This window comes from Labrus bergylta, chromosome 22, assembly GCF_963930695.1.
Source record: "Labrus bergylta chromosome 22, fLabBer1.1, whole genome shotgun sequence".
Taxonomy (NCBI): Eukaryota; Metazoa; Chordata; class Actinopteri; order Labriformes; family Labridae; genus Labrus; species Labrus bergylta.
Genome location: NC_089216.1, coordinates 7,919,817 through 7,946,940, shown reverse-complemented (window position 1 = coordinate 7,946,940; position 27,124 = coordinate 7,919,817). Strand labels below are relative to the sequence as shown.

The following is a 27,124-nucleotide window of genomic DNA, read 5'->3' as shown; positions in this document are numbered from 1 at the left end:
GAAAGGTAAAGATAATGTTCTGAACTAGACTGAAGACTATAAAGTTTTGTAGAAACACATATTGATTTGACTGAAGAGCCCCCCCCCCCAATAAAAAATAAATTAAACACAGAATGTCCATTTTGTATGTTTTTATTAAAGTTGCATAAAAGTGTAACAAAATTGGGCAAAAACAAGACCTGTTGTTGATATTGCTACATTTGTTTGTTGGTTTGATCTAATCCTTGTCCAAAAAAATCAACTACATTCCTCCAATCCGTACGGTTTAGTTCTTGTATTTAGCCTCAATGTTGATATTCGGTATATATACTTCATTTTTGCAATTTCTCCAACAGTAAAAAAACAGACTTCTCAATAACAGTCTAAGTAGGTATCATCCAAACCTGGATTTAGAAATGAAAATCCACTCAAATGCAGCAATTGATTGAGCTTGCCAACAACCCCAACAATCAGACGGTCTCCAAAAACTGCAGACCCAGCTAGATTTGGAAACCACATCAAGAAGGCAAAAGCAATCGCACCAAAATGTATCTGAATGGATTTTTGTTAAACTACATGATTCCCAGGCCTGGCATCGAGAAGTGTCATGATCACAATAAAAACAGACCAGTATTCAAATGGTAAATGTAAAGAACATTGTTTTATCTAAACAGAATCACTTTTATCAAGGCCTACGTATTAAACACTCACTTCTAAAAAAAAACAAAAACAAACAAGAGAATCTCATTGTTTTGTTTTGTTTTTCAAAAAGGAAAAAGAGGAGCGACAGAAGATGCCGCAGTTCTGCTCGGTAACACGTGTTTTAGCAGTCTGTGTTACCTTTTTAAAAATGAATGTCTCACGTTTATTTGGTTTGTGTAACATAAATAATACCTAAGGCAACATCTGTTTTTTTTTTTTTTAAAAAGGAAAAGAAAACGTAGAAAGGAGAAAGGGAGGCTGACATAAGGATGAAAATGGATGGGATGAGGAGGAAGGGGAGGAGAGAGGGGGATGTCGGGGGGAGTGATAGAGCAGCAAGGTGAAAAAGGGCCGATGAATGTGTACGTGTGTGCGTGTGTGTGTGTGTTGATTTTGAAAGAAAGAGATGAATGGTGGAGGTCTGCTTTCACCGCAGGTGTTAGCTCTTGGCCAAAAGAGTCACAGCAAATGTTGCTGCTTCTCCCATTGGCTGCTGGGCTCTGTCTCTGATCTGATTGGCTCAGGGTAAGAAACAGATGGCTTATTCTTGGTGATGATTGGCAGCTGCGGCAGGGAAACACACAAATGTTGTGACAGCTATGGACCTGTGTCTCTCTATCTTTCTCTCTCTCTTTCTCATTGCCTTGTGTGTGTGTGTGTGTGTGTGTGTGTGTGTGTGTGTGTGCGCGCGCACATCTGTGTAAGAGGCAGCTTTATGTGCTTATGTGATTCCGGTTGATCCGCACAGGGTGTCCTGTGTTTGTGTGAATGAGACACAAGAGGGGAAAAAGAAGGGTGAATGCATCTAGACAGCTTCAGTGTAAAAAAAAAAAAAAAAAAAAAAAAAGAGCGGCTTCCCTTCCTCCCTCTCTCTATCTCATTATAATGTGTCAAATGTGCTGACAGGCAGAGGACAGCCGCAGTCCCCCCACACCAACATGGAGCCCCAATGACATTTTCAGAGTATCCATGTATGTGTGACTGCTCTGAGCTGGTGTGTTGGATTAAATCATGTCAAAAAGTTTCGGGAGAAAGTGAGAAAAAGACAGAGAGAAGGGGGGATAATACAAAGAAAAAAAAACAAGGCAGCTTTGTTAGGGTCCCCCTGTCGGACTGTCAGTGTGTGTTTGACAAAAAAAAAAAAAAAACAGCACAAAAAACAAAAAAACAAATAGAAAAGGAACCAGTCCTATACTAAAAACCTAATTCTTCGTACAGAACAGCAGAATATACAGGCCAGAAAAACACCCCTATTATAAATGTTGCTGTACATTATGTAGCAACACACGTACGTAGCATTTAGCAACACACAGACGTACATATTTGTAATATGTGCAGACTGGACAGCAGTGGCTTTTATAGCCTCTCTTATGACTGCACCACACGTTTGAAGAAAGAAAAATAGTCCCCCCCCCCCCCCCTCGAAAGACTATTACTTCTATTCCAGTACACCCAACCTAAGAGAAACTACTTCTACTCTAGCCTCAAAGGAAGGTCTTTTATGTTCTATAATTAGCAGGACTGTTTGACAACCACAGCCAACCAGTGACTTTTTTTTTAAGGTTCAACCACTATATCAAGGGATCAACTTTTCCTCTCGTTAGCCTTGAGATAATACCGTACATTATTCCTGTGGTCAGAGGTTCAGGTTTTCTTCCCAAAATGACATAGTGCAGATTTTCAAAAAAAGAAAAGAAAAATGCACACACAAGGAAAAGACAGTCTGAAAATGCACCACTGTAGGAAAATGCCTCTGATTACGGGGGCGGGGGGGGGAGTGATCTGAAAAGACTGTACGGACCCCCAAAAAGTCGAACTAGTCAAGTTAATGTCCCTGTGCCCTCAAACTGATGAGAAAATATCAAAAGAATCCATGTTGGTAGCTGGATCATGTACAACTCACAAAATAACAAAAACGAGGAGCCTCATTGGTTGAGATATTGAGATACTAGCAGTGATTAGGCCCTCCTTCAATCCGATTGGTTGTGTCTCCTTCGTTCCTTTCTAAGAGGTTTCAGGATTTCCTCTCTTGTTCCTCTTCCCGCTCAGTAATTACAGGGCTCATCTCGTCTCCTTTTCTCTTCCTCCTCAGACAGACGGAGGGTGGTACGCAGCGGGGTGGGAGGAAGAAAACGAGCTGGACAAGGAAGAGGAGTAAGGCAAAAAACAAAGGGGTGAAGGAGGCAGGAGGGAAACAAGGGAGGGAAGGAGAGCGCCTGAATCGAGACCAATAATTTGCTTGTGGTTGTTCTCGCCTGGTTATTATGCATTCTTTACTTCGCTTTAACTCAAACTAAAGATTACAGCAATTTAAAAAGGGCTGGATCCAGGCAACAAGAGAAGAATATTGAAAGAAGAGAAACTAAGAAAAGGGTCTGACAACAACGAGTGTAACAAGACGTTTCGCAAGAAGATCTTGAATGTCAGAAAACCCCCTTAAAAAAAAAAAAAGAAAGTGCGGCAGGAAGACGAGAGGCCAGGGCTGAGGTGGAGGGGAGGATCTTGGGAAGGAGGAGAAGGAGGAGGAGGAGGAGGAGAAGGAAGAGGAGGGAGGCCATCATTTCTTCTGAGGCGTGGAGAGCTTCTGCATCCCTCGGATCTTGTCGAGCAGCTCTGACACGAAGTCCTACAGGGAGAGAGGAGGGACAAAACACATCATGGCGATTCAGAAACAAAAACCTCCCCCTCAGAACATAGACATGAGGGTTAAAGGTAACGAAAAAACTCTTACCTCAGTAGGTTTAAAACAGTCAACCAGTAGGTCCTGTAAAACATGTAAAGACAGACAGTAAATCCATATGGAGTCTTTGGTAACACTGTTTCTTTAAATGCGTCTACTGGATTGATATTTGGATCCTACCTTGACCCTGGCTGCCCGCTCAACATCACTGGGCATATCAAGCAGCTCGTCCACATCTATCTCCAGCTCAGGGATGGCCTCCTCCTGTAAAACATGAAAGAAAAAGAAAGGAGGGCACATTAAGCAACATATCCAACGTATTCTTTAAAGGCGAAAAATTGTTTTAGAGAATCTTTCTTAACGCCATATGGAAAGAAGCCTCCATCGTCCTTTCTATTCTTAGTCCCTGAGGGTGTTTATGTCATGTGGTTGTCTGAAAAAAAGAAAAGAAAAAGACCAGCAGAGGCATTTCAGGCCTTCTGCATGACGTGATGCAGTGACTGATAAATGACCCCGTTTGAGCACTAGAGGGCAGTGTCTTTCCATCGCGTCACATGAGGCAGGGCAAAGACAGGAGAGACAAAGAAACAGGTAGTTCATAAAATGTTCATCGATTTCATACGTTAAGATGTCCACTTCAAATGTGACACAGTTTGATTCTGGCTTTTCAAAGTGAACACCCAGTATACTTCTCATACCCAGCAGTGGTGATTAACGTAAAGTTTGACTTTATGGTTCACAATGATTTCTTCTTAAAAAAAAGTACAGTAGGCTTCAAAATGAACGCACAGACATGAGAGTGGTGGGAATCTTTTCGTTTCTCAAGGTGTCGGTGTAATTGCTCAAACATCGGTCGGCATCATGTGTGTAGCACGGGTATTATGGAGAGCGAGCATTCAATTTGCAGACTTCAGAGGGGGGTAGTAAATCCCAAAAGGATGAAATATATTTCAGTCATCGTCATTTGTGACTCAAAGTCGGCTTGTTATTCAAATCAAAGCTTAAATAGCTACGATTACAGAAAATGCACATCTGCACAGATACTGAAAATACAAAGTTCAATAACACACTTGCTGAGTTCCTGCACAGACATATAGGCCAATTGCTTTTTATATATTTAAAAGGAAAAACTTAGTTCACTGATAGCCCTTAATCAGTTCTGTTTTTACTAACTCATCTATTGCTGTGTAAAGTGGCGTGATAGTTCTTTGTCTTTCTCCATCTGTCTCACTCAAGCACACTAGCTCAGTGTGTTTTTATCAAAGCGGTTCACCACTGGCAACATCACACACACTCGTTTCCCCTCTTTTGCAGCTCAATTGCTACCCTATATTCATGTCATTCTCTAGGAATCTCTCCCTCGCTCTCGTCCTCCCCCTCGGTTAGAGTTGCCCACACCAGCTGTCTCTGCACCTGCCCAACTGCCCTACACAAACTGACACACACACACACACACACACACACACACTCAACAACACACAATTGCACCGACAGACAGACACAGCATGCTCAGTGTGCACATTCATGTGTCACATTAACCAAACGCCAGCCTCTCTTTCAATGGAAACGTCGTCAACATCACAAACCTCCCGTCTGTTACACACACCTCACACCTCACGTGGATTAAAGAATTAAAATTTGGGCATTAATAAGTCTGAGCTGGATGAAGAGTGTGTGCGCATGGGTGTGTTGGTGTGTAGGATTTAATTCTGAGCAGGACAGCCTGTGTGTGTGAGATAGAGACTGGAGGTGACAGACAGACTTACTGTCAGCAGCTAGAGTAACAAAAAAAAAAAAAAAAAAAGCGCACACACACACACACACACGCGCGCACCGACACACATAAAAGTCGGCACACAGACGTGCTGTAAGCTGCGACGCAGGCAGCAAGTGTGCAAAAACACTGACACACACACGCAAAATCCTAGAAAATGAGCAGACAAGGCACAAAAGATACTCAAAACTCACACTTATTCATACACCCACACACACAGGCTTTTATTCTTACCGACTTTCAAAATAAAATCTCTAAAAGACGGACGGAGAGATGTGCAGACGATTAAACATCACACACACACACACGCGCGCTCGTACTGCAGACATATTGTGCTGGCAGTAAAGTCTGACACAAAGACTGATCTGCACAACATGTGGGCTCCATGTGCTACTGGGGAAAAAAGAAGAACAAAAAAAAGAGGAAGATAATGACAAGATAGACAAACTTAATTCTTCAGTATGTCTTCAACTGAGTGATTTAAGTGAATCAAAGAGGTTGTCTTATTTTTTTATTATTTTTTTCACCTTAAAAGGAATATTCAGTTTGTTATCTTTCAGCAGCTCTACTAAGTCTGCGGCATACTCACATGGTTAATGTAAGACACTGATAACTGTTCAATTAACCTCAAAGTGTATTTCTTACCCATTGGACTCTATAGAGTACAGCTTACTTGAAAACCATTTGGCAAACTGTTAAAATCTACCAGGGGGGGAGGGAACGCCCGCAGGAAGGAAGGTAAGAGGTTAAAGAGCACATCGGAAAAAAGGGAGCAGCTGAGGGGAGCAGCCTGAGAGGGGGAGAGAGAGGAGAGAAAAAGAGAGAGAGAGGGGAGGGAGGGAGGGAGGGAGCGATGTTGAAAAAGGCCGGAAGACAGGCTTCAGAGAAGAGACACAAAGAAAGGCAGGGAATCACGAGGGAGGATTTCCAAAAACAATCCAGCAGTCTGACTTACTGAACTAGTCTGAGTCTGGAGGGGGTTTATACTGCTGGCTGCAGATGTGTTCTGGACTGAAAGGTGGATACACAAGATATTGGCACAAGCTGCAGGTTTCTAAACAAAGCAGGGCACCGTGGAACAATAGCTAGGGGTCTGCAGGTACACAGGGGGGGGGGGGGGGCAATCCTGGACGGAGAACTTTTTGAGTACGACCAAAAGAAACATTTGCAGTCTGGGTGTTTGATTCACTGAACGAGTCAATGTGAATTCTATAATGGAACATGTTCGATTGATGAATATGGCGCATCTGCAGGAATTGAGAAGGAAAAAAATTGAAGATATTCCTTGATGTGGCGTTGTGATGAATCTCTGAAATGTTACCAACGTTTAGCTGCTTGGCTTCACTGCAGAGGATCAGATCAGTAGTAATGGATGTGGGAGAAAAAAAAAAAAGTTTGACACTCAATGTTTCCATATGTAGTTTAAAATGCAGCAGTTAGTGAACGGTAGCTGCATACTGATGCCTCTGGTTTACAGTGCAGGCTAATTGAACTGAGCCAGCAGCATCCTCTAACAAATCAAACTCCTCCTTTAAACAGGGATGTGAACCTATTCTACTCTGAATGGTCTTTACATGTAATTACTCTCTTCCTGACTACTTTGCAAATATGAATCACATGCAGCCACTCGAATGAGGCAGGGACAGACAGACAGACAGACACACTGTGTGTGTGTGTGTGTGTGTGTGTGTGTGTGTCTGTCTGTCTGTCTGGAGGCTGCCTGCAGAACAGAGCTGAATTAAATGTGACAGTATGAGAGCAAAGTTGTGCGAATACGTGTGTGTAGAGGTTGCAGTACTATTACTCTCACAGCAGGCTGTGTAGCAACTGCAGGCTTGGACAGATCAAATGCCAGATACATCTCCCGCACTGGAATAATATAAGCCACATAATATAAGCCAAACAAACACACACACACACACACACACACACACACACATACACAAGTAGGTCAGAGCCTTTCTATTGCAACAAAAAGGCTAACGTGGCTACTGTAAACACCCCAGAAGAGGGGAGTGATGAAGTCAGGGTTATTCCATGGAAAGAGTGAAACAAACATTTTTTTCCATTTTACACCGACTTGATTTCACGCCACTCTAACTGACCTCAAATCGGATTTGACCTTTCAGAGCTGTGACGGTGATTCACTTGTGGCTACTTAAGACTACGCACGTAACACGGTTACAGGATACACACCGAGAAAGACGCAGGCAAAAATAAGAGCAACAAGGGATGTGTGTACACAATTCCTGAGAAAGTCCCGGACAAACGATGATAAGAAACATTAAAAAAAAGATGCGCGGTTAATGAAATGATGGCACAGGTCTGAAGGTAATGTAATAACGGTGGTGTAGGTGAGCCAATGCTTTCACACTGTGGGGTGCTTCATGTGAAAGTAGGTCACAAGAGGCCACCTACATGGATTACACAGCACGTCCACTTGTGATAGCGCATAACAGATCTGACTCCTGTGATATAATCGGTGTGTGTGTGTGGAGGTATGTGTGTAAACTTATGTAAAGAATAACAGCGAGGTTTACAAAAAACTGGATGACGGGTGATAAAAAAAAACAACAACAACAAAAAAAAAAAAAACACTTTTGCTTTCTACCTGCTTCAAAAACAAACCAGGATAAAAATAGTCACACTTCAGGATGGCCGATCGCCTGTTTTGCTACAAAGACAAAAACAACGTTTTGGCTTTGGCGGTGTGCAGAGAGGACGAAGGAAGCTGGACACAAAGGAAAAGAGATGGCTCTAGCAGGCATGACGGAGGAAGCAGGAAGAGGAAGAAGAAGGAAAAGTGGGGCCTCGTGACCACGACAATACCTCCATTCACTGCAAACTTCCGAGTCTGTGCTCTTGTTTTGACTGAATAAAAGTCCACACTGTCACACGTCATCGGCTATTTCTTTTATCCTCTGCGCTCGTTACGTCTCTCTTTTCTCTGAATAGTTGTGGAGAGACATGTGATCTGCATGTTACGTGGAAGAAATTTCCCACTGCTTCACTGCCTTTCCTTTTCACTTCCCTCTGTATTGAGGTCAGTCCCAGCAGGAAAGTGTTTTTTTTTTTTTTGCCGTCTTTTATACGCGTTTGTGTGGTTCACAGAGTGGGCTGAGTGAGTGTGTGTGTTTATGTGTGGGCTCCATTAAAAACCCCGACCTTAGGCTGGTTGACTTGGCCGAATGACACAGGTACCAAAATATGTGCAAACGCTGATTATGACAAGTTCCAGACTCTCATAAACACTCTGTACAGGCATGGCTGGGATGGTTTGAAGGTGAGTGTGTGTGTTTTGGTTGTCCCAGCTAAGAGGCGGCAACACTTAACGCTCAGCTATTATTACTAGTTGCTATTGTGTAAAAGGATTATGAGTGTATCAGAGACAGAGGGAACACTTACTCATCCACTGAGGTGTGCTGGAGGGCAGGGGGAGACAAGTAAAAGAAGAAGTGAGTATCGGAGCGTGGCTGAAGATATAAAAAAAAATAAGGTTTGGTTAAAGGAAAAGAACATTCTGATGAAATATTAGGAAGTTAAACAGGTGTGATACCATCTCGGTAAAAACAGGAAGAAGAAACTCCTGTGATACGTCTCATATTTCTCAGTAGAAGTTTGGTTTTGTTTAACCCACATATCGATTAGGCAATTTATTAACATACGATTATCAAACCACTGGTGCCAAAATATCAAAAATATTCGTATTAAATAAAACAGCAGCACTCTAAACAGATTTATTTGCCAATTTGACTCGCGACAGCAACATGAACAGAAGTTAACCCGGGCCAAAGAAGATGTTGGCAGCGTGTTAAAAGGAGAAGAAGACAGGTAACGTTAACCTTTAAAAGGGGCATTTTCCAGGTAATGAGATTTCGCAATGTATCATCATATGATTGTTTTGCTTATCAGTTATCACAGAATCTCACTTGTTTTTTTAATTGCGTATCATATCATGTAAAGACCGAAATTGGCCATAGAAGAAGTGTTCAGTGGGATGTACCAGAGAAGACAGCGAGGTAAAGTCTGACAGTGGCGGAAACAGTTCAAAGGTTAAACCTAATCGAGGTGAATCTGGCACGTGATTATAGCCAATAAATACATTTACGCAGCACTTTGTCTTTTTTAAAAGAGCTTTTTATACTCTTCAGTGAACAGACGTCATGATGTATCCTATATGACTGTTGTGCAATATATCCGTTTTAGCAGACATATCACGTACCATATCAAATCTTGATTCATCCTGTAATTCTGAAACATGCCTCTGCAGAGATTCCCCTTACCTTGTTTGACTGAGGAAGCGAGTTCAGGGGTAACTGCAAGGTCCCAATGACTCACAGATTAGCCGATAAAGTGGTCTTCCAGTTCAAACGTATTTACTGTTTGCATGTACAGGCCTGATTATTAAATGAACATGAATAGATTAAGCAAGAAGGAAGAATATGCAACGTGAAGCGAAACCACATGAACAACAGGAAGATTTAGTTTCACTGATAAAACACATTGTTACTAGACCATTTAATAACAAAATAACATTACAAATTTGAAAATCTGCCCAGGAGACCCTTGTGACTGATTAGCTCATTTGGTTTAAAGTCATCTGATACACACACACACACACACAAAGGGAGTGTGACACAGGACTTGAAATATAGTTGAATAATGCTGAGCCTGAACTTGCTTCCTGTCATGCTCTCCCCCTGCGCCTTTTAATCTTTGATACCCTTCCTCGCCGTTTGGCGTTCCCTCTATCTGCTCCCATAAATCACTCTTGGCGTGTCTGTAATAGAGCACTTCATGGTGTGAGGGCCAGCTTGCTGGGGGCATGATACCACTTGTGACAGAGTACAAGGAACAGGGGAGTCATGGAGAGGTCGTCAAGAGCATGAGGATTAGGGGTGCATTGTGTCACTCGTCGCCTGCTGTTTTCCATCTCCTCTTAACCCCCAGCTGTCTCACATGATTGCTTATCAGGAATCGGCAGCTCCTACAATAACAGAAATAGTTGGCTCTACTCTCTTGCACCTCTTTTTTTTTCTTCCTCCCGTAACCAGTGTGGGTCACAAACAGTGCGACCCCAGGAGATAGGCTTTTATCTAAAAATTGGTCATTATTCTGTTGTGCACCGAAAGGGTTAAAACACCAGAGCACACAGCTACTTCCTGTCTGTCCACGTGACCTTGGGATGCAGCAGGGGGGGGAGGGGGAGGGGAGGCTGAGTGATATCTGTGGGAAGTAGCTGGCGGAGTGTGTGAGAAAATATGTGTGTTAGAGTTAACAGAAACACTTTATTAAGTAAAGTTGACAACGACAGTAATTGTGTGCGTGCGTGCACAATTACTGTCGTGTGTGTGAGTGTGTGTGTGTGTGTGTGTGTGTTATTTTTAGTGATTGGCTGTTGTAATGAATATGTGGCCTCACACACACAAAACCATCAACCACAACTATCCACAATCAATAAATGTACTAAATCCAGTCTGTTATGTGCATGAAGCATCTTGTATGTGTTTTTTTATGATGCACCTTCTTTGTGTGTGTGTGTGTGTGTGTGTGTCCATGTGCGTGTGCGTGTGCGTGTGCGTCCGTGTGGTTGATCCCCATCTCTATTGCTCGTCCTATCAGTTGGACGATGTACTTCCTCCCGGGAAGAAAAATGATGTCCTGTTTTGGGTGATATGAAAAACAGACAGAAAAAGCTGCAGGCCAAACAGCAAAAGTGAACTCATGTCTTTATAAGCTGCTTCCTTCCAGAATACATCGTCTGGCTTCATTGTTGTTAACTCTTAACTCTTAACTCTTAAACTCTTATTCCTTTTGTCCAACTCATGAAGGAAAATTTGCTTTTTTTTTTTTTTTTTTTAAAGAAACAAAACACAACTTATTGTAGCATCTCTGCATGCACCTCTGTGGAAGTATAGTACGTACACTCTGTTCCTTTATGTTTCTGTCCTATTAAAAACAAGTCTTAAAACAACATACCCCCCCTCCCCCTCCCCCCCTTCCTTGAGCACTTCCTACCAGAGCCTCCATATGTTCTGCTTGTGCAGCCCTGTCAGCCTTCCTGCTATCTCACTCCAGATAGAAAAGCAAACGTCTCTGTCGTGTAAAGCAAAAGGAAGCAGAGCCTCCAGAGTGTGCTGCCTGTGATGTGGGCATGCTATTGTGTCCCAGAGCTGTGTGGGTAGTTCCAGAGTTATTGCAGGAGAAAGCCAACGCGAACAGGCTCCAAATGCACGGAACAAAACTTTGTATCGGGCCAGGACACATTTATCCCTATATGATTATGGTGCAGCAGCATTATTTTAGGTAGCTCTTACACTGTAATTAGGGGGACAATAACATAGATATAGCATAAGTAGAGGTGGTATCCTTTTTATAAAGTTATATCTTGGAATGACTTGGCGGAGCGAGAGCTGCTGGCAGATATGGATTGGTCAGGTTTGCACTCACCAAAAAAAACATGTTGCTCAAAAATCTATTTGGAAAGTTAAAATGAATGTCACCCAACCTTGACCCCCCCCCCCCAAAAAAAGCTGCCCATAGTCATAGCAGCCCTCAGCACGGTTGAGTGATTCTCACATCGCCTTGTTTGGTCTGACTGAACGGTTCAGTGGTTTTCGGTGTGTGTTGACTGGACTTGTCTGTGCTGCAGCCTATCTCGAGGGAGAACACTCTGCTGGGGAAGACTTGTACTGGCAAACACACGGAGCTGCGGGGGCCGGAGCTCAGCCGCTGGATCACTAACTTCTACATGAGGGCAACAGCTTGCCCCAGCTGCTGTGCAATGTCATCCTACTTTTTTTTTTCGTTTTCTTTTCTTCCTCTAACTAAAGAAGTCTAAAGACAAGCGACACGTCTCGATGCTCCCATTTATAATCTCACGTCGGCACACGATAAGTTGTGCTTATCGCACGTGCGACCAAAGCAGAAGTGGCACGTGTTAGGTTGGAATTGATTGAAAGTGAAGGATAGACTGACTAACTTCAGGCAGAGCTTGGAGTGGGCAGGCAAAGGAAGGAGAGTCACCTACACAAGCTCTTGAGCCAAGACAGAAATGGTTGGTTCGACAAGTGACCTCAGGAAAGCGGAGAGCAGAAGCATCACAGAAAAAAAAAAAAAAAAAAAGGATAGCACCACAGTTGGAATGAAACCTTAAGAAATGTTAGTTATATTTGGGCATTTTGCCTTTATTGGCTTGGACAGCTGAAGAGAGACAGGAAATGTTGGGAGGACATAGTAGACGATGACATGCAGCAAAGGCTGACGTCGGATTTGAACTCACTGCTGCTTCAAATCTGGACTACAGTCTTCATACGTGGGACGCACGATAGAACCGCTAGGCGTATCCTGTGTCACTAAAGATTTTTTTTATTTTTTGGAAAAGTCATACACTGTTGTAAAAACAAAGATATTTGATGAATTGCTGTAAGCTGGGTTAAACTAACACAGTTATCATAATACAGAATAAAACAAGAGCACACAAGAAGGATATCAAAACTGTTGTGATTTTGTCACAGGGTCAAAGATAATCACAGCCGTGCTTATATTCAGTACAACAGCACAGTCTTGAGTGGGATGCTGCTCTTAGAACAACAGTTCTAAAAGCAGCATATTGTAGAAGTAAGTAATAAACATTAGCTCCACTAACTCAACTAGTTCTGCAACTTGGCTGGAACACAGACACTTTCTTTTACAGGTGCTACTTATACGTCTACACAACCCTAGAACAGGTTCTTTGTATCATGTTTATGAATCTTTATATTTGTACTAACATGCAACTAGTAAAATAAATAAAAAATGGCTGACAGTTGCCGAGGTGGCCAATGTGACCGTTGTGTTGATATTATGTGACAGTAATGGAACAGTACAAGTCTCTGTGCTGTTATACATTATACCAGTACTCAGTGGATGCCTCTTGTCCAATCAAATGACTTGGTCTTGACTAACTGTTGTATGTTGTCAGATAACTAAAACTGTCAGATGGAGAGCCACTAAAGTACTAAAAACATTTGACTGCTAACTTTTAACCTTTACTTTAATTTCTCATGCAGCAGTAATGATTTGCATAGAAATACTCTACCCACCTCTCTCTCTCTCTCTCTCTCTCTCACAAACAATGAATATCCATCTCTCTTCTCAGCCCACTCTAATTACAAAATCCTCCATGCCTCCATGCGAAATATAGAAACCAGACAGAATCTCAAGAGCCCACTCTCACCCTCCACCTCCATTCTCCATGTCTTCTTCTTGAGTCTGTCGTTACAACAGCCGGGAGTGAAGACTGATCCGAGGATCAGACTCACACACACACACACACACACAGGGTGATATTGATGTGGGTGCACGTGTGTGTATGCATCTTGGTAACATTGGGAAGTGTAGCCTGAGGCGTTCTAACAAATTGATTTTTCCTTCTATTCCATCAATGACTAATTACCATGAGAACAAACGATCAAAAGTAAAAGGCACAAAACCTCGGAGAAATACAAGCAGAAAAACAAAGTAAGAAAGATCACGTAGGCTACACACAAAAAACATGCACACGCCTGCATTACAAGCCAGAAGAGTCATATCCGCTAAATGGTCTGAGAGACGAGATTAAAGTAAGAATGCATACAACCAAGGATTACAGCAGATTAGCATTATGTCACTCTTGGCGAGTAACTCCAACAGCAACCAAAGGCCCCAACCATTCATTTGTTCTGTTGTCATGCCGTTCACTGAATTACTACTTTTCCTGGAAGTTTTATACATGAGTAGAGTTTGGCGATCAATTCAAGGTCATTCAGGTTCCAACTCAACAACTTTTCCATTCATGTTGGCCCACCATGCAAAAGACAACTCCACGCTTATTTGTAGAGCCGTTTCACTCATTGAGCTGTTCTCGAGATGTAATGAGTGTGGGTTTCAAAGGGGATTCGAGAAAATGATAAGTCTTTCATGCAGCTCAATCATGCACACAAATTGTGACTTCTCAACAATGGCTGAATATTGGATGACCTTAGAAAAAGGATCGCTTATAATCGGACAGTCAGGTTCAGCGTCAAAAACACAATGTGGGAGATAGCAGCAGATTATCACATAGGAATGAAAAACAGACCAAGTGTGTTGTTTGTTGTGTTTGAATACATGTGTTGCCATGTGGGGGATGACTTGCAACAAAATATCCGGAATGGAAGTCAAACCTGCAACCAGTGCAAGAAAGGACCACAGCATCTGGAGCCCCTGGTCTGCAAACTGAGCTCAACCAGCGGCGCCAGCAGTCTTTCTTAACAGCTAGATGTACAGTAGTGCTTTTCAGCAGGTGGCTGTAATGTTCTCTCATGTTTAAGTATCTTTACAATCAGTAGAAAAATAGGTGAAGGTTGTTTCTTTTGTTTGGTCTGGCACTTTCTGACTCAAACATCTGTGAGTGTGAAGCTTTGCCGGGGACGCAGCACTTGTAAGGTGCAGTGTTGAGAGTCACTCGGCTATATAGGAATCACTGGTGATGTGTAGCACAACATGGGACCAAAGGAAAGGGCTGGCTGGCAGTATGTTGAAGCATTGACAATATTTTTTTTTTTTTTAAAGTAGCTTTCACTGACACTGATGGGTTCTATACTCCAAACATGGGCCTTGGTAATCTTAATCTATTGCTGTTAATCCACTCACTCTTTATAAATACCCCCAAACAACCCTCCTTTAAAGAAATGACAGCATCCCTTTGAAACATGTAGAATTTTTTGATAAATTAAAAGGTGATTTAAGAGCTCATTTTCCATATCCTCAGTTCCTATATATATCAGTAACATGTATAAGTTTAAGTAAGGAACTTTATTTATGCTGTGGTCCTTTCATTATCCACACAGTGACTCCCTTTTTTTTTTTACTGGTTTGTGTTTTCTTTAATCCTCACTGAGTTCAGAATTTGGTGAGTTTTAAATAAGTCAGTTTTGTTGTTTTTCTACCATGAAATAAACACTTGGAGGTGAATGTGAGTTTGAAAATGCTTTACAGTGGATGCAGGTGAGGTGGTCATTCACCCCAACATGAACACTCAGTTACTTCTTGAGCTGCCAGGCAAGTCTTTGATTCTCCTCAGAGGTTTGTTTAGAAGCAGGATAAAACCGCTCTGAAGGGTTTCATGGCTACTGTAAGTAGATTAAAGTCATAATCCACTCAAAATCTTTCTGAACATTAAAAACAATCCCCTGAAGGCCTGCACAGTGGCGGGAAGGGAAGTTTCTACAGACATCTGCTAACTTTTTTTATGTTGTTAATACTGATCCGATTTAAGAAATAGAACAAAAACAACAGGGGAACTACTGAACAAGTTTGGAAATGTGTTCATCGATTACTCAAACATGTTCCAACATTGTGACAGAGTGTGTGTGTGAGTAAGAGATGGACCACTAGTTCATGATGACTCACCAACTTAATCAATCCTGTACCTCGGTGCTTTGCCCAAATACGGTCAATTGTTCCTTCCTGCTCTGTTAAATTGCAAACTTGGAGGTAAGGATCACACATACGACCCATGGTGCATTTCTGTATTGATTAACAATTTAACTAGACTTGGAAGATTTTCTAATTAACATCAGAGACGACTGTTTGTCAGCGTATTTGTCTGTCTGCCGACAAGCTGCCTGTCCATCTGTCCAAACACATTTCCTCCATTTATTTCTTCCCCCAAACCATTAACAGCACAAGAATCTTGGCACAGGACTTCCTCTACGCTCTGACAAAAGATTAAGTTAGGTGTGACGGCGGTGACATCATGGAGGATACGAGAAGCCAACATGGCAACGGCAGCCTGACCTCTCTATCTGTGGCCGTCTGCCTGCTTCAGACTGACGACAGGTCACAGCCAATGCTAACGCGGTGCCACAGCTCCGAACAGTCTGTTCCTGTAAATCCATCGGGCTGCGCGTCTATTACCTCCTGCTGAAAGATACCAACTATTTCATATTAAAAAACCCCAACTTAATCATCATCTGTCAACATCTTTAAATATACTGCAATCAAATGGTCCACATTACGCCTACACTCTGTACAGTCTGTTATCAACCTACAATAACACGATATGCATGCACACCACAACCAGAGACAGTAAGTAGAGCCATATACAGACATATGCTTCCCTGCAGTTAACCATCAGCTCCACTGGCGTCTGCTCTAATGCACCTCCTGGGACTAAAATACCCTCCTGAGTGGCTCTGTGTTACCTCACTCAACCATCAGGCAGTTGGCATTAGTTGCAAATGGACTTCATGATGAAAAGGACTACTATGCATGCAAGCTGCTGCCAATGCTAAATAGCAACGTTTGGACAGAAGCTATGTCATTGTTTCAATATGTTTTCAGCATGGAGGCAAATAAAAAAAACACGTCGCCAAAGACTCATAGCAATGCTCGTTTAAAACACCCCCCGAGTCACATGTAGAAATAACACTGCGTTCCAAGCTACAACACTATTAGCCTCACGTCAAGGGTGCTGTACAGCTTTCAAAAAAACAGTTGTTCAAGTCATATGTACGGTTTTTAAAACGCAATTATTATTAAACAAGCACAGTGAATAGCTGAGGGGCCTGGAGGAGTGCTTGTCTGAAACAAGAACAGGGTACTACACATCACAGACATCATGTTTAAGGATGCCTGAGATATTGCCTATCAACACAACATACACAACTGTTTAGCACGCAGTTAAGATTGGATTACACAACTTTGTAAGCTGTCTAATGACGCGCCACCATTCACTGTCTGCTATAATGTTCGCTGGAAGCAGCCTAATTTCCTCATCGAACTCCACATGTGCACCTGTTGACTTGAGATTATTGAGGTCAAATGGTGTTTGTTTAAACCCTTTAAACCTGACTGACAGCCTAACCGTGTTGCAGTCAGATGATATAATGACGGGCTCATCAGGCTTAGCTAGTGCCGAAACATTATACTTCAAGGTTTGACGGGGTGGAAAGGTGCGAGGCAGCCGGTCACCGTCTGACATATACGACCGAGCAGATGTTAATGACTGTGACAGGGAACAGAGAAACCAAGACGAAAAGCAAAAACATCCCAAAGGCTTCTAAAAACTATGCATCCATAGAGACACATGCAAAGATCAACATACACTAAAAGTTCATCACAGAAGCTTTAAAGACGGAGTCAGTAGGTTTTTCCTAAAAATGTAAATATGGACTTATACAATCATCACTTTGGTGGTGACCTCTGTCCTCTGCCTGGATTTTTGATGCTTTGGTTGACTCAGGATGCGTTTCCTCAATCCAATGCCAGCGTACAGGTGAGTTTGGGAGTGGATCAATTTGGTGATTGACTGCAGTTTAAACGGCGAATATTGCGGACGCAGATGAAGCGCATAAAAGAGAAGGTACAAAGATAATGAGGCGAAACGCCGTGCGGATAAAGCTTGTTCCAAACCTTGGGTTGGCTTTCTCAGAGGGGATGCGGAGTTGGCCTGATTTCTGTTGGACAGTCATGTGGCAAACACCAGCGGTGAGCTTGTGCCAACTTGCATAAATGATCAACTTTTCCCATAACAGAAAACGTAATATTCTCAGATAAGATAAATCGTAAAACGTGCACGCTAACCCTTAGGTGGACGTGGGCTTCTGGTGGCCATTAGCCCAGGAGACGGGGCCCAGTTTGAATGTTGTGTTTACAAGCTGAAACCAACATTTCTACTGACTCTACCTTTAAGTAATAACTGCGTCAATCAAAGATAGTTACAACATGTGCTTGGGTGCTTTATAACTGCTCTCAGACCTGCTGGTTTACATGTTTCTCTGTCTACTGTTTAGGTTTCTTACACATTTCCTGTATAAACATGCGTGAACATTCCCCTGAATGACTCACATCCCTAATTCTGTCTCTCATCCTCGTTTTTTTTTTTTTTTTTTTTTTTAAATCCAATGGCGCATACTCGTGCTCGGTGTTCTTCACTTCCTGCCGTTCTTAGTCAGACACTTACCAAACACATGCTCAGTCTCCCTCACTCAAATCGTTCTTTGCCTTTATCTCTAACTTGGTTGATTTATTCTCACAAAAAAAAAAAAAAAAGGGTCAGTCAGTAGGTCAGGCTACAGAAACGCGTGCGCACACACACACACACACACACTGTGTTCAACATGGAGAGCCACATGAAACCTATTAACAGGATGTGTGTGTGTGTGTGTGTGCTAACGTGTGGGGTGTTTACAAAGACACACTGGAGTCTTTCACTCCAGCTGAGTAACAACCACTCTTTGTAGTCACCCTCTTACACACACCCAGTGAAACAGGGTCATGCTGATTGGTATTCAGACCTTTAAGTTGAAGGTTCAAGCAAATGCATGTGTGTATTTTTGTGCATGTGTGTGTGTGTGTGTGTGTGTGTGTGTGTGTGTGTGTGTGTGTGTGTGTGTGTGTGTCCTCTTAAAATGTGAAGCCAGTAAAAGAGGCCAACTTAATCCATGAGCAGCAAAGCTATGAAATTACAGCTGTTCCAACAACCAGGCCCCCCCCCCCACCCCACCCCACCCCCGTCCTGCACATTTTCCTCTGAGTGACTGACACTCACAGTCATACAAACACCGGGATGCATGTTTACTTGGTATGAAATATCACTTCTGTGATCGTCTTCCTGTTGAGAAGACAACGAAGCAGAGTGAAACTGAAACACTAGTAAGGAATGATGCATTTAAACCTGAGGGGGAAAAGTCATTTGTATCTTTAAAATGAGCCGTCAGAAGTCTCTGGATTGTTTTCAGGGCCTCGCTGAGTCTAACAGCAGTTTAAAAAGAGGACTTCAGTCACTACCATTATATAACTTGCTATCTACCCTTAAGTGTGTAACGCAAGTAGCATAATAGCAGAGGACACATGTTACAAAAACACTCTCTCCCACTCTGACATCCCTGCCTACTCCTACTACTTTTTTCCTTCTGCTCATCCCCTCTAGCTTTTTTCCCCCTTTCCTTCTGTTTATTGCATTCTTGCTCACCGATCCTGCCTCTGTTCTACACCTATTCCCCATCTATGTTCCGTGTGTGTGTGTGTGTGTGTGTGTGTGTGTGTGTGTGCGTGTGCATGTGGCCACGTAGGACCCTGGAGTTCAGTGATTGGTCCGCCCACTCGCTTCACTGTTAACTCTGTAGCTACTCGTAATCTCCAGAGCGCTGAGAGAAACTACTGCAAGTCTGACGAATTAACATTTAACAGCACGGTTACCATGGCGATGGTAATTTCAAGGTTATGGCAAAATTTGATCATTTGTACAAGAAGTGGAGTTGCAGACTTGGTGAGTGTAACCCCCCCCCCCCCCCCCCCCGACGGATTTATTTTCCAAAGAGATGCTAAAGTGTGTCAGTAAGAAAAGGTACAGTGTGATTTTGAAAACAAACACTTCCTGACAGGAATCTTTCTGAAGGATGGGAATTGGGGGTATTTGAGGCTTTTCCAAATACTCAGACATTTCTGATTAAACTCTTTAAATGACATCAATCATCATAATCCAAATGTGTTCCAAAAAATAGTCCACTTCTAGCTCACTTGCTTACAGGCTTTCTTGTATCCTCCACTGCGAGACACAGTGCAGGAGGTGTTACAGCTACATGTTGAGTCAGCTGATATATGAAATGACTGTATCTATTCCTTATATTTCCCTTCAAATACCAACATTCCCCTGAACAGCTGCAGTCATACCCTAGCTGTGAATTACTGCTATATTTGGCACCTTAACAAAACCAGGGATTGTTTCTTCAACAAAGCAAATGCCACATTAACATCAACTCCAGCCACCTGCTATTATATTCACTGAAATGGTCTAATTATAATCTTTCATAGAAAGACAATGCAAACGGAGGCTTTTGGGAAGTGATAGAATTTCACGTAGCTTTCTTTTACTAAATGGATGCCATCTTTTTTTTTTTTTTTTCCATTGCGTGGTTAACCAACATAAACATTTAAAAAGCCTTGTTGCCATGGAATCATACTAAGGCTCGGCTCCTTACGATTACCCACAGCAACTCTGACTGGTAGGCTGACTAAGTGGCTGGATGAATATCTGACAAGCTGCCTGGCGAAAAAAAAAGGACTGGCTGACTGCTTGTAGCATGTTTAAAGGGATTATATGAATGGGGAAACAGCTCATTATGAATTCCCTGTTGAACAAGCTCCATGAGGTTTTATTAATAGTCAATAAATGCGTCCAAGAAAGAAAAGAATCAAGAGGACAGCAAATACTGATGGGCGACTTGTGAAAATCAGGGCGTTAAATGATTCACAAGACAAGAAGAAGCACAGGATGCAGCGAAGGAGGGATAAAGGAAGAGATAAAGGTGTAAAAATCCAAGGCCGTTGTCTTTTGTTAGGGAACAGGGTTCTCCCAGTACCCCCACTCTGCTCTCTGACCGGCTGAAGCTGCCTCTCCAGTTACACTGTTTAGCAGCACGTGCTCCACATTTCCCCGTCTAAATGAGTCCAATGTGTCTCAGTGAACCGACTGTAAATTAATCTCTTTGTTGTCTAGGGAGAGACGGGATTGGAGCAATGAAAAAGGGGGAACCACTGTGGATGGCAGCAAAAAAGACAGACATCATCACTACAGATGAATGACAGATTTTTGTCCAAAAGAAAATGGCATAAATAACTGAAATACTATACTAAACTGATTTAACTATCTGACTTATAATATTGTAGTAAAGAAACAGGTCTCGTTGACCTTGCTTAACCTTTTCTGCAGCTTTTCAGACTACATGTGGCCCTGTTTGCTCAGTTGGAAAACAGACCAGCAATCAAGCATCAGTGCATTAAAGCATGCGTGACTGACAGACTGAGTGGATTAGGGAATGAAAGATGGATGCAGGATGGGTCAATGACTGGCTGAATCCACTCTGGGAAATATTTATTAAAGAAAATGAGAACGGCCTGCTATAAATCACGGGGTCCTGCACAATAAGATTATTCACAACAACAGATTTATTCTTTAACCAACACTGACCTTTGCTGATTTGGTGAATTATGAAAAAGGTCAAACTAGAAAAGATTTCCTCCTGAACTATTCTTATTGTACTTTCTTTTTTTTTTTTTTGGACTCGGCATGGCTTTAATGCATTGCATTTCAATCAATTATTGGCAGACAATCAAAGCACATTGATTTCAAAATCCCCTCTAGGCCATTCAATCACTTCTGCTGGCATGTGAGTCCCTGTAGCATCCCCGCTACTTCATCATTATGCATTTCTATCGTCACAAAAGTCGAAATGAAAGACTGATACAAACAAAGATTCCAGACAGAGAATGATCTGGTCTTCAAAAGATGATGAAAGAGGCTTCTTGTTTCATCACTCGTTTTTTTTTTTTTTTTTTTTAAATGATGCTTGAAATAATATCCAGTTGCGATTAGAAACAGTTTGTCAGAATGGATTTTGGACTTCTAGGTGCACATGTTAAGAAAAACCCCAGACCTTCTGAAGAGTCTGTTGAGAAACATCCGAGTTTGAAGCAGAACATTTTGATTGGGGAATTGCAAGGCACGTCACAGGAAATAAAAGGCAAGAAGCCAAACCCAGATTCTTCTGTTTTACTCCGCACCAACAAAGTCAAACTTTTTGTATCCCCTGCAGACTGGCCCGACCTCTATGTGTGAGAAAGTGTTACATTGCTTCCAGCCTCTTGCACTCCGGACTTTCCTCTCACAGTTAACCCAACCAGGATTTTATCTCAAACCTGTTAAGTCGTTGTATTCCTCACGCTAGGAATAGAATGTGGGCCACGGCCAGCTCAGTTAAGTCGACATGAGCTTACCAACTACTGACGCCAGGAGCTACGCCGCAGCTGCCACCAGGAAAACGCTGCGACCCCATGTGTTAACCATGACCAACGCTTTGATTTGTGACAGTGCACAGAGACTGTAAAGCTAGCTCTTCTCTGCAACTGATAATTATGCACAGTCATTACGACAGCCAAAGGAGCTCATTACGAGGGGCCCCCATGACAAGAAGATGTGCCTAGGACCCCCCACCTAGACTAATCAGTATCACCTCATGAGTCTGGTGTTTGCCAACAGCACCACCCCCCCCCCCCCCCCCCAACATTTGGCTATACTTAAAATTTTGCAATTAGAAGAGGAAAGACTGAAGGGAGGGGTGTGGGGGGTGATGGGGGGGGGCAACAAGGATTCTAGTCAGGGTAAACCAAACACAGATAAACACGTTTTTACACAAAATTGCCAATGTGTCCAGAATTCCAACTATATGATTTGACATTATTAAGTATGCATTTAAAAACCCTCAACAGGTGCTAAACAACGCACATCGCCCCATAAAATATGACAGAAGTTGTTCATTCCAGCCGGCCAATAATATTGGACTCAATTAATTCACAGGTGTGCTTTAAAGCAGCTTCAGCCAATCAGAGCAGAGGAGCACACGCTGACTGTTTCATGATGGGGCTATAAAGCTTCTTCGGCTACATTTAGCCAACCTGTGAGTGAGTGAGTGAGTTAAACCACAAAACACCCTGAAGTGACTGTTTTTAACACGACTTCTTTGTTCTGGTACCGTCCACTCAGACTCTGCCAGTCCCCCCCCCCCCCCCCCTCCTCTACATTACCTCATCTTCTTGAGCATATGGCCCACAGACTATAGACTATAGTACACTCGAGGCTAGGCCAAAAGCAGCAGCAAAAAAAAGGCCTTTTTTAATGTTGCTTTCTCAACAGTTTGCCTCTGGAGGAGACAGACCGACCTGACGCACTGACTCACGGGGCTGCGCCGGGGAGCCCAATTACTTAGGCGAGCCGCCTCATCGATTCGTTCGATCGGTTTCGCGGCCGGTTATTGTTTGGGTCTTTACCTCACAGTCGTAGAGGTCCGTGAGCTGGTCGATAATCCACTCCTCCAGGTTCAGTCTCTTCCTCAGCTCCTTGCGGTCGTATTTGACGGTTACGCGTCCCTGCTTCCTCACGGGGGTCTCCGGTTCCTCCGTGGTGCCGGCCGGCGTTTGGAAATACACCCGGGGTTGAGGGCTCGTCTCCGGGCTTGTTACAGCAGCCATGGTCGGGGGAGGGGGGGGAAGAGAGAGAGAGAGAGAAAAAAAAAAAGATTCGACCCCCGTAGGTGTTGAAAGTGTGAAAAGGGGCGACGGAAAAAAAAAAAAAAAAAAAAAAAAAAAGAAGAGGCTTGTCGCTTTTTTTTCTCCGCACTGAAAAATCCCGACTGATGAATGTGACTTGAAAGCCCCCTGAAGAAACAAAACGTTTGACCTGATGCTTTTGTTGTCCAAATTCACTCAAATGGACATTGGCAGGTGATGGTCGCTTCCTCGAAACCAACGGGGACCGACAGCACGATTGTAACGTTAAGTGTAACCGGCTTATTGGGCTATTTACAGCATGCAAACTCTGCCTATAAAAAAAAAGAGAGAGAGAGCAGCAGCAGCAGCAGTAGTAGTAGTAGCAGAGCCGGCCTCAACTCTTCATACAGTACAAAGAGAAATCACACGTCTCCCTCTCTCTCCCTCTCTCTCTCTCTCTCTCTCTCTCTCTTTCTGCCTGTCGCCACGAGAGCTGCGTGCGCGCCTCCGACGTAGACTGACTGGAAAAAAAAAAAAAAGAAAAGAAAAAATGTTGAATTTTCCCTTTTCAACTGTTCTAAACAAGTTCACTCCAATTTTCTTGGCTTCTCCTCATAGCCATGACCCCCCCCACCACCTCCCAGAGCCCACTATTCTTCATTCTTTATTCTGCAACCTCCATCAATACCTACTCCAAAGACACATTTGATTGTGTGTTTGCGTTTTAAACCACTTAAAAAAAGAAAGACTTAACTATTGTCCACTGTGAGGTATTCAGACACATTCAATAGCCTTACCTTTGACACTTTTTTTTTTTTGACTTTCAATGGCATTACTGTTTACCATTAACTTGCTAGAGGCGAAGGATATAGAAGGACTTGGCTTATGGCATTGTTCTGCACTTTGTCCATATTCAGTATTTACACAAATTGCCAGTTTGCCCAGGGCTCTAACCACTTCAAACTGTTGGCTTTTGGAAGTATGCTATTTAAAATGTTTCCCTGTAATGTGAGAAATGCATACAGGCAACATTTCACACCTAGAGTTAACAGTTTGAGAAAATATATATTTCACAAAAGCCCCCAAATAAAGAATTTTGTATTTTTGCCATGTTTGCCATTTAGCCGTGTTCTCTTGTAAGATTAAGCAGTTTCTTATAGATTGGATTTAAGCAGCTTGAACAGCTGGGTATTCTAGTTTGAGTTCGGGTTTGGAATATAACTATAATGTTAGATTTCAGGGATTACAACAGAGATAAGACCCTTGGAGGTGTTCCATTAGCAGGAAACCTGCCACATTTTTTCACAGTCTCCTCATTGTGTTGTAACAGCAGGGAACCCCACATCCCGGCCAGGCTGGTTAATAAGAGTTTTAATAATAATAGGAGTGTGAAGTGATGGGGGAGGTAAAGAGGTGTGTGTGTGTGTGTGTGGGGGGGGTGTGGCGGGAAGGAGGGAGGGAGGGGGGGATTCATAAAATCTTTCTCTCTCCCTCCTTTTGGTGAGTCTAAGGAGGTGTTCACATCTGTCAGCATGCTCATATCAGTGTGTGTGCCGGCCCAAGCAGCCATTTCAAAGACAACCATAGCAACATAAAAACCTGAATTATTCAGAGGGCATGTCTGAAACTTACAGTCGAGTAAGCACAGACAGACCAACACACACACACACACACACACACACACACACACACACACACACAGTAACCTAAACATTCATGTGTCCTTGCAAATAAAATAATCTGCAACTCACAACACACATATGTCAGCGGCCACATGCTGCATAAAACACTGGGCTTAAACCCAATGTGTCATCAGGTGAAATAATAAAATGCATATGCAGACTAGCTGTGTGCATCACGCTTCAGTACGCCAGCTAAGCGGACTCACACGGCCTGTCGCTAACATTTGGGTCTTTCTGTTTCATGTCAGACCTTTGGGGAGCAGAGTCAGAGCTCCTGTGTGATATTAAAACAGTGTTGGCCTTGGGGCAGATTGAGGAGGTAGAAAGCTGGTCAACAGAATGGTGAGTGAGAAAAATGTCGGCGTCATGAGCTCAAGTAATCTCACTAAGAACCTCAAGCTTGTAAATACGCAGAAACGGATGTTTTTAGATAGTGAATATCCCCGGCTTAAGCACCGTGGGAGACTTATGTGACACAGATCAGCTATTGCTCAACACTGATCTCCCCCTTTTACTTAAGGCACGCAAACATTCAAAAGAAAAAAACTAAGAAATGAGAAAATCACCTCAAAAGAGTCTTTATAATACACCTTAAAGGATTGCTTTTAAACCTGTTTTTATTTGTGAGTTGTTAAAGGAAACGGCTCCTACTTGCTTTAACATTATGAACTTAAGTAATCTTTGGTCAAGGAGAACAGATTCAGGAAGTATCTGCAAAAATTGTGTCTGCCAAAACTGAAACAAATCTATTATATATGAAGGGTTACAAAATCTGTACAAATCATCACTAAACTATATAGGAGTACTCCCCTTCAAATACAAGTTCTACATTCAAACTTTTAGAGAATAGCTGTTAGTAAAGTCCTGTCTGCTGCGTGTATTTAAAGTCTCTAAGTTAGTTATGATATCGTCAGATGTTTTATACTCTGTGGTGTAATGCAGGGTGTATGTGGAGTATACACTTATTTTTCAGTCTCTAGAGGGTATACACTCTTCTTGATTGACAATATTCAGTCGTATGTTACAATTTTTTCCAAACATGGTGACTAAAAGTTTTTTGAATTGTACTTCATTCTTTAACAAGTTTACATGGTTACTTTTCATCGCTGGTAGGCTTGGCACAGCAAAGACATGAACTGTACATGAACTGTAAAGACATGTACTGTAAAGACATGTACTGTAAAGACATGTACTGTAAACACATGAACTGTAAAGACATGTACCTTAAAGACATGTACCTTAAAGACATGAACTGTAAAGACATGAACTGTAAAGACATGTACTGTAAGAACATGAACTGTAAAGACATGAACTGTAAAGACATGTACTGTAAAGACATGTACTGTAAGAACATGAACTGTAAAGACATGTACTGTAAAGACATGTACTGTAAAGACATGTACTGTAAACACATGTACTGTAAAGACATGTACTGTAAAGACATGAACTGTAAACACATGAACTGTAAAGACATGTACTGTAAAGACATGAACTGTAAAGACATGTACTGTAAGAACATGAACTGTAAAGACATGAACTGTAAAGACATGAACTGTAAAGACATGTACTGTAAAGACATGTACCTTAAAGACATGAACTGTAAAGACATGAACTGTAAAGACATGTACTGTAAGAACATGAACTGTAAAGACATGAACTGTAAAGACATGTACTGTAAAGACATGTACTGTAAGAACATGAACTGTAAAGACATGAACTGTAAAGACATGTACTGTAAAGACATGTACTGTAAAGACATGTACTGTAAGAACATGAACTGTAAAGACATGAACTGTAAAGACATGAACTGTAAACACATGTACTGTAAAGACATGTACTGTAAAGACATGAACTGTAAAGACATGTACTGTAAGAACATGAACTGTAAAGACATGAACTGTAAAGACATGTACTGTAAACACATGAACTGTAAAGACATGTACTGTAAGAACATGAACTGTAAAGACATGAACTGTAAAGACATGAACTGTAAAGACATGTACTGTAAGAACATGAACTGTAAAGACATGAACTGTAAACACATGTACTGTAAAGACATGTACTGTAAAGACATGAACTGTAAAGACATGAACTGTAAAGACATGTACTGTAAAGACATGAACTGTAAAGACATGAACTGTAAACACATGAACTGTAAACACATGAACTGTAAAGACATGTACTGTAAGAACATGAACTGTAAAGACATGAACTGTAAACACATGTACTGTAAAGACATGTACTGTAAAGACATGA

General features: G+C 42.2%; 1 protein-coding gene across 1 annotated transcript; it reads right to left on the bottom strand.

Moving 5' to 3' along the window:
- Window positions 1-116: 116 nt before the first annotated feature.
- On the bottom strand, window positions 117-23,645 carry ppp1r14bb (protein phosphatase 1, regulatory (inhibitor) subunit 14Bb). Its single transcript, XM_020643636.3, has 4 exons — window positions 22,968-23,645; window positions 3,542-3,625; window positions 3,413-3,445; window positions 117-3,307 (listed from the first exon to the last, which is right to left on the bottom strand). Exons 1-4 carry the CDS (start codon window positions 23,166-23,168, stop codon window positions 3,239-3,241), a joined length of 387 nt encoding a protein of 128 aa, XP_020499292.1. The 5' UTR covers window positions 23,169-23,645; the 3' UTR covers window positions 117-3,238.
- Between the last annotated feature and the right edge of the window lie 3,479 nt (window positions 23,646-27,124).